The 20,588-nt window shown below is 41.5% G+C and overlaps 2 protein-coding genes across 9 annotated transcripts in view; one reads left to right on the top strand and one right to left on the bottom strand.

Moving 5' to 3' along the window:
• The window catches only part of NR6A1 (nuclear receptor subfamily 6 group A member 1), a 211,928-nt gene extending 195,640 nt beyond the window's left edge, over window positions 1-16,288 (bottom strand). For all 5 annotated transcript variants that reach the window (XR_009051296.1, XM_057721369.1, XM_057721370.1 and 2 more), the window contains exon 1: window positions 15,999-16,288. Coding sequence is in view for 4 of the 5 variants with exons in the window: in XM_057721369.1 (XP_057577352.1) it covers window positions 15,999-16,098 (100 nt within the window). In the remaining variant the exon portion in view is untranslated. The remainder of the gene's footprint in view (window positions 1-15,998) is intronic.
• A 411-nt stretch (window positions 16,289-16,699) lies between these two features.
• The window catches only part of OLFML2A (olfactomedin like 2A), a 36,953-nt gene continuing 33,064 nt past the window's right edge, over window positions 16,700-20,588 (top strand). For 3 of the 4 annotated variants that reach the window (XR_009051470.1, XR_009051471.1, XM_057723619.1), the window contains exon 1: window positions 16,714-16,742. The gene's annotated coding sequence lies outside the window, so the exon portion shown is untranslated. Of the gene's footprint in view, window positions 16,743-20,588 lie in introns of all 4 variants that reach the window. The other variant, XM_057723620.1, reaches the window with a different exon arrangement.

The raw sequence follows: 20,588 nt of genomic DNA, 5'->3' as shown, positions 1-20,588 counted from the left end.
CCACTTGGTGCCCATATGTTTGTTCCCTACATCCATGTCTCTAAGCAGCATTTTCAAGAATGTTCAATTTACCTCCACCCCAGCTCTCTGTTGCTACTGCTGCAGGTGGAAAGAGCCAGGGCAGAGAGGGGACCTCTGCTGGTGGAAAGATACAGTCTGGTCTGGGCTGCAGGTAATGGGGGAAGAGATGGGGTACACGAAAATGAAGAGAAGAAAAGGGTAAACAGTGATAGGGTAGCAATTTAGGAGAAGGAAAGTGACAACAAATTCTGTAAGTTCTACAAATTGGATTCAGCAAATCGATTTTTGTTGAATTGAGTATTGGGTAAATGGGATATTTGGCAAACTAGTTTCAATGACTTGGATTTTGGTGAACTGGCTTGCTTACCTATGAAGTAGGTATATTAACCTTACTTACAGATAAGGAAATTAAGAAATGTTAAATAACCTTCCTACAGTAACACAGCTACAATCCAGGTTCTTCACACACTACATAAATTCATTCTCTAGTAACTTCTGTGTGGTGATTCTACGTCCTCTCAGCACCACTACCTTCCAATACAAAAAAAAAAGTCACACAAGTAGGAGAGACAGGCTTTAAACCCAGGTTCAACTAGAGTTTATGCCCTAACACACCTAGTTAATCACTACATCATAATAATAGTTCACTGAAATAATTTTAAATTGCCACCCACACAAATGCAGTTTGTTTACTATACTACAATAACTATTTTTTCTACCCTTTTCTGCAAAAATTTGTACCAGCTATTCAGAGGTTGAATGGCACTGTTGTTAAACTGGAATACTTTCAAGGCAAAAGTCAAATATTAGAGACATTATTGTTTTATTTAGGCTGGACAACCTTATTATTCATATGATTTCAGATAAAATTTTGCACTACTGAAATTGCTTGAGAACCCCCACTACCATCTTTAGAGAGCCCACACTGACAATCCCTGAAGTGTGTGTACACACACACACAGGTATAAGATCAATTATTTTCATCAAAGTGTAGGCTAGTCTCATTAAATAAATGTAAAAACTAAAATAATCCTAAAGTCTACATGATCTATATAAGACATCAGTGTCTGCTCAAACTATCTGCCTTACTGCTGGGCTCTTCAGGGATTTATCACATTTATGACGCTAGGAGAAATGTCTTATCTCACATGTTTATTGACACATAAAACTTGACTTCTTTTGCAGCAACATTTTCAACTTTCTATCAATAAGGTAAGTAGTTCAAGTCTCTAAACAACTGAAAATATATCCTGCCCTTTAGGGTAAGCAGAAAAATTCTCTACTCATAGATCTTATGATACAGCCCAAATATAAAGCATTTTTGCCTGAGTATAATTAGGAACTTTTTTAACAAAGTTCCCACTCCTGTACAGTATTTTAAGAATGAATTAAGCTATTACTTTTAAAAAGCATTAAACATTTATTCTGATTCCCCACTGGGTTCAAAAATCTCTTTATGTTAAAATGGGGAAAAGCAAGATCTTTCCAGCAAATCTCAATATTGCAAACTGACACTTTGAAAAATGTCTCCCTACCTTAAACCTCTTCAGATACATATTTCAAATTCTCAACGAAGAAAAGACAAATCTAATTTTTTTGTCCATTCCAGGCTTCTCTTCTGCAATTTAAAAGTGCCTCTTATTATTTCTGATCTTCAATGTATACCCAAGGCTACCCTTAATGTTTTAGCAAATAGAATATGATTCTTCCTAACCTCTTCTGAAATCAACAAAGACTATAAACTTAACTCAAGACAGCTTTTGTAGTTCAGTTAGATTCAAGGTCGTCTCAAGGTTTTTAATTACCAACCAGGATTTGAGGAGGTCTGCAGTTGGTACAGTTGAGGGAAAGAGAAGCTGGCTTATTCATTTTCTTATTAAACAGCCTTATAAAAACTGTGTCTTAGCAAATTGCAAATTCTCTTACCACTAGTGGTGAACACAAAGAAGCAGAGCAAATGATCTTCAAACATTTGGGTTTACTCTCAATCAACAAACTTTTTAAATTACTAGAAGACTCTTGAATCTTAATTTCAGCAAATATGATTTATGATTTAATTCAAAATTTGTAGGTGGCCAGACTCCCAAAAGATTTCTGTTTCCATTCCGAAACCAGCCCTGTTAAAAATTATGAATGCCCTTCAAATTAACATAAAACTTATTTAGGTTTTTCACTATCAAACCCTGTGCAGGATCAGTTTTCAGTCACTGAGGAAGCCATGCAGATTATGCAGATATCTAAAGGAATGTAAGTTTAACTTCTCTCTCCAAGTACTTAATTTCCAATCAAACTCAGTTGTAAGTTTCAGGACATATTCAAGACTTTGAGGACGTTGATAACAGCTGTATTTGAAGACAAGACAGTCAAACACACACAACCCAGTCCATCCTCCTGAGATTTTTAAAGCCAACCAGAGAAGGCTCCAGAGTGCCTTTGTTACCCATTCACCCAGAACCTATAAGAGAAAGAAGGGAGCCTCAGAAGAGTCCTTAAGCACTGCTCTGACCAGGCTGCTCTGACCAGGCTGGAGATACTGGGGTTGGGGGTGGAAGGCAATGTGCATGGGAGGCCTAGTGCCAGATATCTAAAAGATTCAGAGGACAAAAGGCATTGGGAATGATTTCACATATTCCTCCATAACATGAGAACAGAGGAACTAGCCTACCAGTGTCTCAATTCTATCTCAGGCATGAGGCATTTACTAAAAAAAAAACAGTAATAAGCCCTAGATGTTAGTATACAAGATATCTTAGTGTAAATTAAACTGGTTGTTGGTGATGGTACACTGAGGTAGATACATACTTCTAAAAATCCCCCCAAAATAAGCCAAAATAAAACACAAGATAGTTGGGCAGTATTGTTATAACAGTGAGAAACTAGAAACTATCTTAATGTCCAACAACGAAAAACAACGGGCTGTCTTATAGCTATTAAAAATTTTAAGTAAGTTCATGTTGAATCAGTAAAGTTTATAACAAGAAAAAAGCTTAAAATTCAACAAAAAGCATAAAACATAATGGTATATACTGTATGATCACAACAATAAGCAAAAAACTAGGATTTGAAGAAAGTCTAGAAGAAAACATTAGAAAATGCTAATAAAAGTTGCTTGGAGCAAGATTATAGGTAATTTTCCCTTCAGTTTCCCTATTTTCTACAGTGATTATACATTTCTAATTTTAAAATCATTAGATTCCTAAACAGCTCACACCTAAGGAACCTAAGGGCCACAGGCAATTTAAGCACGGAACTCAGAGATCACACCATTTAAAATCTAAATACAAGATACAGCTAAATCCCTCCTGCTTTTATTTATATGTAAGCACTTCCAACTGTGTTCCCCAGGAAGTGTCCCTTAGACAACGCTCTAACTTGCTTTCCAAACAAGGCACTGGAAACACTGGGTATTCTTCAGCCAGGAGCCTCATACATGCTCCTGAAACTAGCTTCAGAGAATAAATTTATAGTATTTCACACACTTCATATTACTCATAAATGCTCAGTAACTGTTCTTCTATTAATGGGCACACTGTATGAAAAGCAAACTTACTTTGAAATATTTTTAAAAGGCTCACAGCATATAGTGCATTTTATCTGCAAAATGTTAAACGCATTTTTCCATCACAGCAGTACTTTCAGTAACTGCTCACCAGCAGTTAGCTCTGAATTCCAGCCAGACCAACTATTTTTCAGATTTAATCTGTCAGCAAGTAAGGGAATATTTTTTTGTGTGTGGGAAAGCAATTGTAATTTCCCACATTAGGTGATTGATTAAGTTCTCTCCTCTAAAAGGCTGATTGGTTTCCTGGTGCCAGTAAAATGATTGATGAATATTTCAACTGTGGCTCCCTTGCTAACCCCCCTCCACCCTTCCCCCATACATTGCCGCCCCTTTCCTGCTGGGTTCCCTTTTTACACTAACAGCATTTAAGGAAGTTTTGAGTATTCCTTAATGAATCCAAGTTCTCAAACTCAGGGCGTTTAATCTTAAAAGGATAGGACACTTCTCAATGTTGAATGAGTTTTGCAGATAAAAATTCCTTTACAAGGAATAAGGGAAAACTCTGAAATTAACTATGGGTTTGACTCAGTGAATGAAACTGTACTTACAAAAGAAAAGTGGCAGCGGGGGGTGGGGGGGAGTGGTATAAACGGAAGAAAAGTGATCATGTTAAAAAGAAAAAAACACAAATGAAAACTCTACATTGAATTTCGAGTTTATATTACAAACTATCATAATATCATAACTGCAAACATTTCTATAAAGTAGACCCAGAGAATAGAATTTACATGTAGATAATGTGATCCTACAGACTTTAAAGCAGCCAGGTATTCTAAAATTTAAACAGGGAAACAAAGTATGGTAAGCTTTAAGGAACGTAACTATTCTTTGAGGGATGAATGAACAGTATGTGAAATCCAAATCATCCCAATGAATCTGGGATGTGAGCACCAGTTATTTGCTTTAGGCAGGGCTTTCCTAAATTGCAACTTTCTGTTTTACCCAATTCATTTCATCATAAAGCTGGAAAATTCCTTCAGGGATTATCTAATTTAGCTTCTTCATTTTATAGGTGGACCCATAGAGACACACCTTTGTAAGATAGCTAGAATCAGAACCCAGGCAAAACTACGCCCATCAACCATTTCCTGAGCCCATACCTCCTCAAATAATGTGGTTGGTCTCCTCTCTCAAGTCCTTTCCTGCTCAAGCTATATTGCCACCACAATCTATTAGCCCCCACTGCCACATCGTTCTCACTATCTCCTTGCTAGGAAATCGCTTTCTATATTTTACAAGTTTTGGACAACTGGTTCTTATATTTCTATTTTCAAAGGGTCACATCAACCTTGGATTGGTCCTCCTCTTTTTCACATAGCTAGCTTTTGTGGGCAGAAATAAAAAAGGTACAGGGGACAAAGGCCACCTTTTCCTAAACTGCATTCCCCAATGCCAATGTAGTCAAGCAAACAGCCAGGGGTTTATTGACCCTCTCATCTTAATCTGGTGTATCTAGTCACTTTAGTTATTAGGCGAGCTATGCTTCCAAATAAAAATGTAGCTATATCCTGGTTCTGGGAGGGCCCGTCAAACCGTGGACTTAGCTTCAACACACAGGTTGGCTTACATACTGGCCCCAACTTCCTCTAGTGACTGAAAAGCACATTCCCTTCCCTTATGTTTTGTAGACTTTTTCTGACTACCAGCAAAGAACTCAGACTCAAAGGACTCTGATACAAGCAAAAGACTCAAGATTCCTGACCTGACCATTCTTTCATTCATCCATCCATCCATCCATCCACGCATTCATTCAACACTCATGAAACACCAATTCCTTATGTTTTTAGTGCTGAGACTACAGATACAAGATGTGGTATTCCTGCCTTGAATAGTTCAAAATCGTTTCTTTCCTTAGCACCCAAGGATTGTCTATGATTCTGCAAAATTGTTTTCTGGTCAACTGTTTTCTGGCTGGCTTATTAAAGCCAACATGAGAGAGAAAAAAGTCACTTGCAACTCTCAGGGTGGATCTTTGTTACTCTCTAGTCTATAGGGAGTTGCGTTGTGGGCCTCCTCAACAACTGTAAATGGCCTGGATTCACAAGTGTCTGCTTTGAGGCAGACACTATGCTTGGCACTCTACAGACTTTGTCACAAGTCCTAATAACCCTACCCTCAATTTCAGAAACATTATGGTATGTGGGAAGAAAGAGAGTGGAAGGAGAGATTAAACCTAGGAAACAAATGATTACTGGTGTTACTAACTGCAAAATCTAGGGCTTAACCTCTGTAGGCTTCAATTTTCACATCTGTAAAATGGAGATAACAGAACTATCTCATAGGGTTATGAGAATAAAGTTAATATATTAAGATGCTTAGAATATTATATAACTATATAAATGTTAGCTGCTATTATTATTCAATGAGAACACTAAAGTTCAGAGAAGTCAAGTGACAAAGTCGCATAGCTGTGATCTTTGTTCTGCCACACTCCAGAGTCCCTGCTCTTTCGCTCTCACATTATCTTACCAAAATCCTTCCTCCCTTGCTGAGACTACTACTGCCACTTCCAAAAAACAAAGCCCTCTAAATAGATATCAGTAGGGGGTTTCCCCCAGGTGGTTTATTATTCTGCTAAAAAGGCATTTTGGAGGAATGATTGTAAGGCTAGAGAGAAGCCTCCTAATAGGTTAGATTTTGAGAGTATAGCAAAAATATGGAATAAAAAAAAAAAAACACAACCACCTCAGTTACTAAGCTCAGTAATTGACACGATTTAACTCATCTGAAACTTGAAAAATATCCAAGCATTAAACATTAAAATGAAATAGGAAAGGCTTGTATCTTCTCATTACTAAGCTGCACGCCCCCCCACACACAAAGGAACACAAAAACACTTTAAAAGGTACATGCTGTGAAACTCCAAGAACATCAGGATAACTACAGAGCTCTCAGAAAGGTAGCCCAAATATCTCACTGATCTTTCATTACCCACCAAGCTTCATCTTAAGTTCTGATCCAGTAACTCCTTGTTATTCACATTGTTCTGTGACATTTCTTCTGCCAGCAAGCTCACTACAGAAGGAGTTCTACCTAGCAACTACCCTACGGAGTAAATCCCTAACTCTAACAACACAGTAACTGACTTACACTAAAATGTTACTCACACTAAGAAAGGGTATTCTTACACCAGAAGAGGGGATACTTCTCTGATACAGACTTTATTAGCACATCCCTCAGAGAAAACCAGGTTAAAGGAAAACCAATCTACAAACTTACACTGCCAAAATCACAACTTTAGAAGGCTCAAGTGAAAGCCAAACATGTCTACTGAAAGCAAACAAGCAAACTATTCTTTTATGTTCATAATTTTGTGTTTTTATTTTTTTAAGTATAGTTGATTTACAATGTTCTGTTAATTTCTTCTGTACAGCTAAGTGATGCAGCTATACATACACGTACACATTCTTTTTTTAGTTCTTTTCCATTATGGTTTATCATAGGAAGCAAACTATTCTTGATGGAAGTTTTAAAAAGCAAGATAGGTTTTTATCTCATAAATATTTAATTATTTTTATAGCACAACTCTTAATAAGTAATATTTTTGTGTTGTCAGATTTATTTTCACAATTATAAATCCACCCTTGGTGAGGAAACAGGTTCTATTGGAAAATTTCTAACACAAATAATTAACAGTTAAGCAACAGGTTTCATATAGCAGGTAACAAAAGCCTTATCAGATAATTCAGTGAGGTGAACTATGACACACTCCATTTAATCTCAAGCAAGGAAAACTTAAAATATGAACTTATTTTCATTTTTTTTCCTCCACTGCCCCTTTACAGAGATTTTTTTTTTTTTAAAGAAAGAAAGAAAAGAAAAACCCAAAGTAACTAAGTTCTGATAACAGTATCTGGTAAAATCACCATTTTCTTACACATTAAGTTGGTCTGTTTAGAAAAGAGATTCTCCCATTGCTTTGGTCTGAGTGGTCTCAGGACCCATTTTACACACTTAAAAATTACTGAGGACCCAAAGAGCTAATGCTTAAGTGAGTTATAGCAATTGATATTTACCACAGTATGAAATTTTTTAAAACATCTATTAACTCATTTAAAAGTAACAAACCACTTACATGTTAATATAACCTATTTTTATGAAAAATAACTATAATTTCCAACAAAACAACAAAATTGATGAGAAGAGTGGCACTGTTTTATATTTTTGCTAATCTCTTCAATATCTAGTTCAATTCTTGCAGCTAGATTCTCCTATATACTTGTTTTGGTTGAAGCATATGCAGAAAATCTGGCCTCACATAGATTTATAACTGGAAAAGGAAGAACTATTTCCTAATTAAAATAATTGTGGGTATTTTCCTTTGATAACACACCAAAACTCAGTAAGCGGTGGTTTCCTAAATGTTAGTTCAATGTGAAATCTAAAACCATATCAATGAACTCTGTGTACTCTGCCACATTAAAATCCATTAGTCTATGTGGCATTTTGAACACATCTCTTCCCCATTCCGAACTCTGTAACATCATACACTGGATAATCTGGAAAATGTGAAATCTTCAAAATCTTCAAAATGTTGACACATTTCATTATATAATATCAAAAAAATCACATTTATCAATATCACCACTGGGCTCATCAGAAAAGACTTTAAGTATTGGGAAGGTGTCAAGCTCAAAGCAGCAGGTACAAGATTTCCAAATTTCTAGTCGTCACCTTAAAGCTCAAATTTTATTCACCGTCAACAACCACTGCCAGTTTTCCCTGGCCTAACAGACCCACTGCTCACTTTCCAAAACATGGCCTGCCACATACACAAGTCTGAAATATGGTTTGTCGATTTTCAAGTAAAAATTGCGTTCCATGAAAAAAGCATCTAGTTCAGCTCACAACATAATTGCACAAGCTCTTATCCTTAAAACAACTAATCGATTTTGGTATGCAACAGAAATGCTTTGTGTGTAGTTGCTACTTCCTCACATAAAATAACAAAAACACGTGTACTCAAGGGTAGAGATTTAATAAAATTAATCATTTTTAATGCTTTATCCAGGACATTCTTAAGTGAAAATAGCTTTTTTTAAAAAAAAAATACAAGTGCATGGAGTTGAAGAATACAATGACTACTAGTACAGTTTTGTGCCTTGATTTCTGCTAAGGTGCCAACAATTTTTACCCACCATTGTTTTTGCAGTATCAATGCAGATGTCAATGCAGAAAAAAAAAAAAAAGGCAAATAATGCAAGCGTTATTATAGAATAGTTTTGACCTCAAGAACCTCCTGAAAGGATTTCAGGGACCTCCCCCGCCAGAGTGTGGATGTGGACCACACTTTGAAAACCACTGGTTTACACAATACAGTAAATTAACAAATCCAAGGACTCAATAAGTAGGAAGAGATTAAGTCTGAAACAATCTAGTAACAAATGATCAACAAATGATTTAAAAAATCCAATCCAACTGCTTACTATTTCATTAATCATTCATGAATTTTAAAAGGCAAGAGATGAGGAAGCAACATAAAAAGTGTATGAGGGTTCACGTGTCCTCTTTTCTTTTGTGAGAGAAAAACTAAATTGCATAAATTGGAGTTAACTGTGATAAAAAGAACACTCTATATGATGTAGTAGAGCATAAGAAATTAACAACAACAAAAAAATCAACACTGAATTTTCAGTCCCTCCAAGGCAGTATAGCTTCCAGACTGAAATGAGTGCATGAATTAATTTTTTAAATGAAAACTAATACAGGTTAAGGTAGTCCCCCCCATCACTGAATCAGCACGTCCTTCATTTTGGCACAGATTTGCTACCGAAATGTTTCCTGAGCTTAAACTATGAAATTACAACTCTGGACTCAAAATAAGTATTATAGGAAATTTAAAAATCTGTTTAATTATGTCCTTTTTCAATCAATATTTTTAGAGGGGAAAATTAAGAACACAGAAATTTTGACACTACAATGATGCATCAGAAGAGCAAGCACTCACAGACTTCTGAAATGCTTTTATATACAGACACAAAATTCCCTGATACTATGAAATATAAGGAGGAGTTGGAAATAAAAAGTTGAGGCCATCTACCTCTTCCACACAAGGAATTTAGTTGTGTATTTCTCTCTCTCAAAATTATAATTCTTGAGTATATTTCCTAAAGAATTACAAATTGTCCCCAATGCAAATAGTTGTTCCAGCAAATATCTATGTTTGATACATACTTTGCTAACACCACCAGTGCAATTTCAATGTGCTATACCTTATTACTCAAACAATTTCCTCTATCATTATTACCAATTTCTCTTTATGATTTCTCACTCTGATGATGAGAGCAAAATCACTAATCTGCTTCAAACCACCCACAGAGTATATCTTCAAATCAAATGCCGGTATGGTATTTGTTTCCAGAATACGTTATATGTTGCTGCCTAGGGAATTGCTTTTGGAAACATTACACTTGGCAGCTGACCATCAACAGTGCCAGCAGAACTGACACCAATTTAAAGGCCAGAGTCCATCCAAAAAATAGAAAAATATGCTGCTACTGCCATCTGTGGTTTATGCTTGAATAGCTTCTCCCGTGTAAACAAACTGAAGGGTGTATGTACAGTTTGTAATTAAGATACAGACTTTATCATTTGAAGATACTTTTTAAAATTAACTCAATATAACAAATTGTAGAGTTTATTAAGTATACAACATAAGAATTTGTGATTCTCTATTTGAACTTACTAATATAACGCTGATGGAGAAACCACAACTACTTTGAATGAAAACTTTTCCATTGCATAAAGGCTAACTTTTGTTTTCCCCAAACACACACTCTTAAAGAAATTCAAAACACTTGAACACCTCCTGTGAACTTATAATTAGGATAAATTCTCTTTTGAAATAGTGACTGTCAACACTAAAACATCCCCCCAATTTTTAAAGCAAAAAATGTATTTTTAAGGAAATCCAGGAATTCTCTATTTAGACATGAGAGTTTGTGCCCTTCAAAATAAATTTTAAAGATTCAATTATCCCTATAATTTTTTTTCCTAAGAACAAAACTTCCAAGATGCAAATGAAGCCTCAAAGTAAACTATTTTCGCAACTTATTTTCTCTCAGTTTGCTTTCTCAAATGACAATCACTGTAGCTTAGGGATCAAAAGATTTGGTGCAGCTGGGGGTGAGGAAAAAAGCAATTCAAGTCCCCAGCAGCCAGCTGAGGAAATCCTGGTTCGTTCCCCAACTAAATCAGTGTTAATTAGAATTACCGGGTTACATAGTAAAGTCTTATTTAAATAATCGTAAACTGCAAAAAAATCTGTTTTCTTGAGAAGCTGTTCTCCGCAAGCTACTGTTTAACTGCAGGTAGTAAGGGAAGAATGAAATAAAGTAGGAAATGTTTTAATCTTTCAAATAAGGTTTTCTCTTTATTGTTATTTCTAAACCACACTGAAAAAGCAGGTTAGACATCTCACCATGGTTTTCTTCTAATTTTCCATTATCTAAAGTCTAACAGCCTTATCTTTTTCATAAAGACAAGCCATGTCGGAAAACAAGCAATAAATAGAAGACCGGGCCTGATTTTAGGAATACTGTATATCAAAGTTACTCCAGAGTTTGTTTTTTGTTTAATACAAGATTAAGCTCAGACGAATCTGAAACTTCGGCTCTAACAGGGACTCAATACCCGAAAAAGGATTACCTGCTCAGTACTTCTTACTGGCTTTAAATAATGCTGGTATTTCTGAACCCTAGTTATCAATCAAAGGCATCCGTAAACTCTTAAGAAATTACCTGAACCAGGAAAAAGCTGACCTTAAGAATACAAAAGTTTGAAAGAAAACATTTTCTTTCACAACTTGTAGATCTCAGAAATACTTTCAAAGTATTACAAACAGCTGGGTATATTAGATCACTACCTGTGTGGACATATTCAATAGCTACCTTCTGTTTATAATTGTTTCAAGGAAACTTTTATTCTTTGCTGAAATGCAAGATTTATCTGTTGATTCAGAATTTTTGATTTCTCTGATTGTGAACCTTTTTCACATATAAGATGACTGGTTCGCACAAAATAAGACATTTTTATTGCAGATTTGACCAACAACGTAAATTTACTCGTAAATGGCATCTTCCCAAATTTAACTTTCAACCTAATTACATAAAGGGAAAAAATACTTAAATGGAAAATGTCATTTAACTTGGCTACAACACAAAAGTAAATAAGAACCAAAAATTATGACAAGGCCCCAAAGCTCTACATGAGCTTGCTGAAAATAGTCTCCTAATGTGGAAGGAGCTATCCTGCTTTTTGAAATTCTGAAGCCAGAAGATACCATCTGAACACAATTCATTAATGGGCCAATTTATTCAACATAAACCAATAAATACCTACCTAATTATAAAAAACAAAGTAATGGTGTCTTAATACAGGATGAAACTCACAAATACAGCCCCAGGCCACAGAACATGCAAGCAGCATTAGCAATTTAAAGCCAGCTTGCACAACAGGCACTAGAAGTGGTATGAGAAACTTCCTTTACCAGTATCTTACTTTCAGTTGGCATTTCTACCCTCCATCCTCAACTAACCTAAACCTAGATATTTAAACCTAAAGCTTATTTTCTACCTTTGCTCCGCCACCCCAGGAAAAGGGGGGGGGGATGAGAAACCAAGAAATTATGAATAAAATATGGAATACGTGATTTGGGCATATTTTAGGAAATTTACCAGCAGTTTTTTCGTTAGCTCATCTCCCTCCTCCCCCTCTAGCTCCCTTTCACGTGCTAATTCATGCAGTACACACACACACCTTTTTGCTATAGAATTCAGAATGATTTATGGATTAGGAACATGTCACGTCCATATTTTGATTACATGAAACAGAAATGCTAAGAATATCGTGGGTGGTAAATATGACATTGGAAATGTGGTCATCTCACACCTCAGCTGCTCAAAATCACCAATGAATCTGTTCATTGTTGCCTTTCACTGTTCTTTGGGGGTCACAGAACCTACTTAAAAAAAAAACACCTGTTTGCTGTTTGTCCTAAAAACAGTACTATAGCATGCTTTTTTTTTTAATGGAAGTAGAAAATTCTGAGGACTCTCAGAACTAACTTGATCTTTAAAGTCACAGAACTGAAAAGTTAGATTATCACAGAAAATATCTACAAATTTATTCTCAGAGATAAACATTCAGATGGCATGGTCTTAGCAGAAAAAGGGTATATGCTATTTAGTGAACTCTCCACTTTCTCTAAAATGTAATTATATAAAACATGCTTTTAATTACTTGTAATGGCTTATAATCGTCCCTTACCTGAAATATTTAAAAGTCTACTCCCTTATTCTCTTAAAATGAACAAATGCAATATTCAGCATGTACTTCCTCAAATCATTCATCTTCCTTTGAAATTATGACTGAGTTCGCGTTTGTCATCAAAACCTAAAAGCAGCAACTGAAAATATCTAGCGCAATCAGCACAGGGAATTCCTTGGAAGGGTGATGGTGCATCAAAAGGCTGGCAATTCTGTTCCAATAGAATAATAAAAACCATTTAAAGGACTGTAAATTCAGCATCAATGGCGTTTCCGGTAGGGAAACATTTCTAAGATTCCACCTCCAGTTTATTTCTTCATGACACAAGGCAAAAGACCTCCTATCTAGACAGCTATCTATTGCAAATAGTTCATATGAAATATAAATCAGTCGCTGGGATAAAAAGCCAGGAGAATTCATTTTCTCTGCTTTGAACCTAAGCGGTTCCATTTACTTTTGGAGAAAAATATTAGGAAGTATACAAGAAAAAAACAAAAAAAAGTCCCACCATTCCACAGATAAATTTTCTCCTTTTTTTCTTTTTTCTTTTTTGGTAATGCTGTGAGCATGTTAAGTTATAAGAGATAATGAACATAAATTGTAAAACAGTACACAATGCTCATCTTTACATTGGAAAACAAAATTTCCTACAACAATCTAATGTTTCATCCTTTTTCTTTAAAGCCCATCAAACTGCCAAAAGTCCCATTCTGTTTTCAACAAAAAGGAAATATTTGTAGCACTAAACTGGACTGACGTAAAATACTAAAGCCACCTTAGCCTAAATGGATTGCTTGATAACATTCTTTTAAATGGTCCTGACCAAGTGAGGAAATGAGACTATGAAAGGGAAATTTGATTAAGAGTTAAAATTACCACTGAGTTCTTTAAAATGTACTAATGAATAATTAATAGCAAATGCAATTCCCAAGCTTCCCTTACAACAATATTCTCCAGAAGAACTGATAGTACTGTCTGTAGTAAGATCCATCAGCTACGTGTGGCACAGGTGGGTACAGGAAGTATACACATATAGAAAGGCATTATTAAAATACATACACTAATATGTACCATAATATAATCTGGAACTTGGGTGAAAAATCAGCATGGTAAATTTTCCATCATGATTTACAACTTTAACACATTAACACCAAACTAAATCACCTCTTAAAAAGCTTACAACTCAAAAGCACTAAAGAAATCCTTTGTTCCTATGATACTGTCTCCTTCTACCCTAACTGGATTCCAGCCTCCTCCTTTGTGACACGGGATTTTATTGATCTCAAACATGTTCACATTCAGAAATTAGTCTCCAAAGACATCCCAAGAGACTGCTAGCCACCTAGATACCACACATCATAGACATCTCAAAATAAGGACAAGAGCTCTGAAAACATATCACTATTTGGCCAGCAACATTAACCAGGCGCTCTTCGAAACAGATTTTTCCCTTAACTGGTAAAAATACCAGATCTACTCAACTGGCAATAAATGTTTGACGCGTTAATAAATTTATGAAGGCGCAGATCCACCCCAAGATTTCTCCCCTTGTGTAACTCCTCATTCATTCAACAACTGAGCGCCTAAGTGACCTATTTTCAGGTTACTTTCCTCACACCTGCCAGCTCACTGTCCTGACTGAGAAACTTCTCGCTGAAGCAATTAATTTTTAGTGCCTCCTAACTGTCCCGGGTGTTTGCATTCAATTTGAAATCTGTTACTTGTTAGACACTGTTCGGTCCTAGATCTTTTAGAGAATTGCGCGTTTATGGCGCAGAGAGGGGAGGAGGCACGGATCTCCGAGAGCCTGCCCTTTATTCGGAAATGAGGAGATGTGAAAGGTGGAAGGCAGGGCAAATAAATAAATAAATGGGGTTTGCCGCCGAAGCGTTTGCCGGCCGGTACGAGCACCCTTTGTAATGCAGGCCTCCCGGGGCTATCGCCTGCGCTAATTGCTCCAGGGCGCTTTCCAAGTTCAAAAGTTCACCTTTTACGACCTCACAAAAGCTCCTTACACGTTACCAATAAAAACATGCCGCGGCAAACACTGAGGGGGAGAAATATCAAACAGATACAAATAAAACACCCCGCGGGGGTAGAGAACCGGCGGGGAGGGGGGAGAGGGTGAGTCCGGCCCAGCCACAGCCCCGAGGAACCTGAGGACTTGGCCCGGACATGGAGGCAGGGAGAGAGCGGTGGGAAGGGCCGGGCCAGGTGAGGAATCCTCCGGGCCCGGGCTCCGGGATCACGAAAGGGAAGAGAAGAGAGGCTGGGCAGGCGCGGGCCCGGACCGGCGGGTGGAAGGAGGGAAGAGGCAGGTGTCCCGGGCGCCCGGTCGGGCCGGAGCTCTGAGCCCGCGGGCTGAAGGGGCTGAGCGGGCCGGGGGGCAGGCGGGCAGGAGAGCGCGGGCAAGGAGCGCAGAGAAGCGGGGTGCGGGGTTCGAAGAAGAACCGCTGAGCGGGTAGCTACGGAACTGGGGGTCGGCGCCGAGGTGAAGGCTGGGGCAGCACGAGAAGCGCGGAACCGCAGAGGAGAGGAAAAGAGGCTCCAAAAAGGTGAGGGGGCAGAGAGAACCAAGGGGACGAGGGTGTGGCGGCGGCAGGGCGCGGAGGGAGGAGGGACCCGCGTGGGGAAGCGCTGGGGGGTCGGCGGAGAGGAAGGGGCTCGGCGCCGAAGGGACCCGCGTGGGGGAGAGACCCCCACAGAGGGGTCCCCCGGTGGGGGGGAGGGGAGGGGAGGCTCGGAGCAGAGGGGACCCGAGGGGAAGAGGGCTTTCCCACTGACTGGACTCGAGGTGAGGGGGCCGGGGAGAGCGAGAGGGGCCGGCGCAGGAGGGACCTGGGGGAGGGGGTAGGATTCGCGCAGAGGGACGGGGGGAGGGGAGGCCTGTGCTGAGGGGACAGAGAGGAGGGGGAAACGAAGGTCGGGGTGGAGGGAATCAGGCAGGGGGAGGATCCGCGCGGAGGGGAACTGGGAAGGAGGGGGAGGAGAGGAAGGGTCCGCGCCAAGGGGGACCGGGGTGGAGGTGCGCGCTGAAGGGACCCGGGGCCGCCGCGGCTTCGGAGAGTGAGAGTCGGCTGAGGGGAGGGGGATCCCCGGGGTAGGGGGCCGGTTCTCGCCGGGCCGAGACTGCACGCCCCTCACCCACCGTTGCGCGGCGGCGGAGGGAGCGCGGCGGGCGGCTCCAGGAACCCCGCCGAGCTCCCGCCGCCTCCCCCTCCGCTAGGCGGCCGTTCGTCCCGCTCCATGCGGTGGTACTCAGGGCCCGCGCTCAGTTCGCTGCTCCGCCATGACCGGCGCCCTCGTCGTCGTCGTCGTCCGCCGGGGGGAGGGGGCTGTCAGGGGCCGGCGGGCTCCCGGCCGCGGCGCTCTCTCGGCCCCGAGCGGCCCGGCTCCGCGCCCCTCCGCGCCGCGCCCCCTCAGCACTGGCCAGCTCCCACCCCCGACGTCACGCGCCGCTGCCACGCACTGCCCTGCGGGGCACGCTGGGAATTGGAGTCCGCCGGCCGAGGCCGGCCACGCGGGACCCCACCAACTGAAGGGGTGGGAGGAGGGAAAAGCGCCTTGAGAAGGGAAGGCCAAAGCCTGTCAACATCACGAACGCTGACGGAAACTTCTGGTAAAGGTTGGATAAAGATTACTTCAGGGCCGTCTCTTCACTGTGAACTATCCATGTTTAACCTTCCCTACGGCGCCTCGTATCCCCCCGCCCCGAGAATGAGTCTTTCCCAGGAGGCGGCTCGCGAAGGGGCTGGGTGAGCACGTGCAACGAAGCCCAGCCCCGTAGGCGGGGCTCAGAGGGGGCGGAGTTTGGAGGGTATTCACGAGGGCCTTCCTCCGCGGCTTCGGGACAAATTGGACCTGAGATTAAAGGACCGGAGTTTAACTCGAGGTGACTGCGTTCGTATGCAAATAGAATCTATAAAACTCTGCTTTCCGGGGTACTCTTTAAAGCCTTTTACCTCCGGGTGGGCGGGAAAGACTAAAGTTTCTCTTCCTCCTCTTTCATTTTCCCCCTGCCCAAAGAACAGAATGGCAAACTAAGCTTCAGGCCATTGATGCCATTAAAGAAACTCAGACTCTTGACTCCTGAGGACTTGAAGCCCTCCGTTTGGGAGGGTCCTTACCCGGTCTTGTTCGCCTTCTCTTCTCCTCAGCTTTCCTATCTGTAAAATAGGGTTGAAATAGGGACGGGGTGCAGTTGGAAGAGCCCAGTCTCCCCCAACCCCGCTCCTTGCCTCAGTTTCCCAGAGCAGAATCCCGGGTTTTGCAGTTTCCGCTGCTGAGCCCACCTCCTGCGGCCACCAGGTGGCGCGCGGCCACCAGCGTCTGGGCCTGCCGGGGGCGTCCGCTTTCAGCGACCCTCTCAGAAAAGGGTTCATCGCAGCTGCCTCCCAGGGTCTAAATAAGCTCTACCTGGCCTGTTCGAAGAACAAGAACACTGGTTCCTTGCCCGACTCTACTCCGCCGGGTTGTGCCGCAGCTTCCTCGCTGGCTGGCTGTTCCCCACCCTGACCCCCACCCCGCCCCACCAATCTGTTGGCTCGTCTGTGTCATTGCTTGCTTAATTTTCAAGTCCTCGTCCTGGCATTCGCACCCCCGCCTGGTCTGTCCCCTGCCCACACTTCTCATCACACCCCTTCCCTCACCTGCTAGGCAGGATATTTTGCGATGTTTCCCTGCGTTTACGGGTTGGGTGGCTGTTCCTTACCAACACTGGCTAATCTGTACTGCATCCTTAATCTGTGCCGGCTACTGTTCTGAGAGATTTGTGTTAACGCAGTGTTCTGTAAACCTCACATCTGCTCTATGAGGTAGCTCCAACATTGCCCCTATCTTACACTGATGAAATCACCCATCAATAATGGGGATTCCAAACCTGGTCGGTCAGACACCAGAACCTGAATGCTTGGCTCCTTCACTCTACTGGCTTCACCCAACCCACTCCCAACTCCTATTCATCTTTCCAGATCCTGTTCAAATCTCCCCTCGCGGGATATTAATATCTCCCACCAGGGCACATCTAGAGCCCCTCTCTGTTCCCTTACTGCTCTGTTGAGCTCTCTGTGGACTGTGAGAAATGATCTCTCTGTGATTGCTTCCCCACTACCATTCCGCAGCCCCGGAGGGGGAAAGGAGCCTTTAGAGTAGGGGGTGGGGGAGGGGGAAAGAGGAGATGGGTCTTCTGGGCCATTCCCTCAGCTCTGAGTTCTCAAATGAGTTAGGGGGACTTCCCTCGTGGTCTAGTGGTTAAGACTCCGTGCTCCCAATGAAGGGGGCAAGGGTTCAATACCTGGTTAGGGAACTAAGATCGCATATGCACTAGGGTGTGGCCAAAAATAAATAAATAAATAAATACAATGAGTTAGGACCAGGTGGCCTTCCTTGAGCCAAAACTTCCCTTTATCACAAACCTCTGAAGATAGTGAGTTCCCCTTCCCTGGAGATCCAATCAGGGGCTAAGTGGCACTGCAGAAACCTCCAGAAGGCCTGGGGTTTCAGTGGTGGACAAAGATTCTAAGTTAACTCTCAAAGATGGACAGAAAAGTTGAGCCAAACGCTTAGCACTTGGAAGTAGCTCTTCCTCATCCTTCAGACTCCAGCTCTGTTGTCACTTCCTCCCAAAAGCCTCTCTCCGTGACTAGTCAAATCTCTTTTCTCTCACTCTCATCATTATAACCCCAGCTGCTGAGCACAGAACCTGAACACAGTAGACACTAAATAATTGCTGAGAGGATGAAAGAACAAATAAAGCATATCTGATTTTTCTACTTAATAACTGTGACTTTGGTTACCTCTGAGCCTCAAAGTCCTGGTTTCTAATAATAGTGATAGTTACTACCTCACAGAATTGTTTTGAGAATCAAATAAGATGATGCATGGAAAGCAGTTAATATAAAGTCTGGCTTAATATATGGGACCTCTTATTTAAAGAGTGTTACTTCCCAGTTACTTCTCTTCCGAAAATGTTTCTTGGGAAGAGTAACTACCACGAAACTGAGAAAGGTGAGGGAAATGACTGTGTACTGAGCTACAGTTCTAAGCAGATAGGGTCCTGTGAGGTAGGCACCTGCCATGGATCCTTTCCCCTACATTGTCCCCACAACAATCCTGAGAGGTCAATACTTTTCTCCCCAAATTACAAATGAGGGAACAGCCTCAGAAAGACAGATGAAAAAGACTCCCTCCAACCAGCGGAACAAATGACAGAAGAACTAGGAAGGAAAGTATCTAAGGATAAGGAAGGACCTGTGGGGGAGTGCTGAGGCCAGAGGCAGAAAACAACCAGTCAGAGCTACAGCTAAGAATACGGCAGGTGTGGGCTCCAACATGAGGGCCTTGACCTGTGGTGGTAGGGATAGACACTAACCAAACAAAATAATCACATACCCACAATTACATGTAAGTGCTGCAGCTGAGAACACGCTTAGACGTTCCTGGTGCTATGGGAGTGTGTAACAGGGCTCATTTTTGTCAGGGGTGGTGATCGGGGTATAATGAGCATTGAAGATGGAAAGATGAGAAAGAATGAGTCACACTGGAGGTAGAGTTTTGGCGGAAGGAACAGCCTGTGCAAAGGTCCCGAGGCCGTGTTGAAACAGAAAATTCACTCTGACTTTCCTACTCAGGGACTGAGGGCAGGAGACAAGGGTGAAAAGGAGGAAGCCAGAGGAAACCATGGGACCATGTGAGAGAACAGCCAGCAGGGGGGGGCAGAGTTCTCCGATGACAGCAGCCTGGCTCTCCAGGACCCAGCCAGAGTCTGAGCCAGGCTGCATGGGGAGAAAGGGCTGCGAAGGGAACCCCCACCAGGTTCTGTTTGTTTTAAGTACATTTTTTCTATTATTTAAATAGATAGGACACACATTGCAAAATTCCCAGGTTGCAAAAATGTATTCAATGAAAAGTAAGCCTTTCTCCTTACTGGATTCCCAACAGCTGGCTCCCCTCCTTATCCATTAATTGTGTTCATTCCCAGATTGTTTATGCACATAAGAACACACACCATATTTATTTTATACACTAATCTAGCCCTCCCCAGGGATCTCTAGTTATGAAAGAAGCTAATTTGTACTGAACACCTACTGCACATGATTCTTTAATTCAGCCGTGAGTTATGGAGCACCTGACCTTGTGCTGAGCCAGTGGTTCTCAAATTTTAAATCCTCTAGAGGGCTGGTTAAAACATACAGATTGTTGAGACTTCCATGGCAATCCAGTGGTTAAGAATCCGAGCTTCCACTGCAGGGGGGCCGGGTTCAATGGGGGGGTGGGGGAGGGGGACACTGATTGTCGGGCCCCACCCCTAGAAGAGTTTCTGCTTCCTTAGGTCTGGGTTGAGGCCTGATATTTGCATTTCTAACAAGTTCCCAGATGCTGCTGAGGCTGCTGCTCCAGGGACCACACTTTGAGACCACTGAGCTGGCTGCCCTCGTGGACACAGCATGTGGACTGGAGGGCCTTATTCCTCTTCCACAAGGGAAGGCATGAACATATACAAAGAAACACATACCAACAGTGATAAGTTCTATGAGGAAAATGAAGAGGATGGGGGAGTGCAGGAAGGGGGAGTGCAGGAAGGGGAAGTGCTGGAGAGTAGGGCTGAGGTAGGAGTGGAAGGTAGCAACACTTGAGGGCACAAGTAAGTGTTCCTTTTTGAGCAGTTAAAGTTTACAAAGCCAGGCAAACACACAGGAGGAGCCTTCTTGGGCTCACGGGAAGGGTAATCTACAGAGAT

Source organism: Hippopotamus amphibius, chromosome 2 (genome assembly GCF_030028045.1).
Source record: "Hippopotamus amphibius kiboko isolate mHipAmp2 chromosome 2, mHipAmp2.hap2, whole genome shotgun sequence".
Classification (NCBI taxonomy): domain Eukaryota; kingdom Metazoa; phylum Chordata; class Mammalia; order Artiodactyla; family Hippopotamidae; genus Hippopotamus; species Hippopotamus amphibius.
This window is presented reverse-complemented; position numbering and strand designations above follow the sequence as displayed.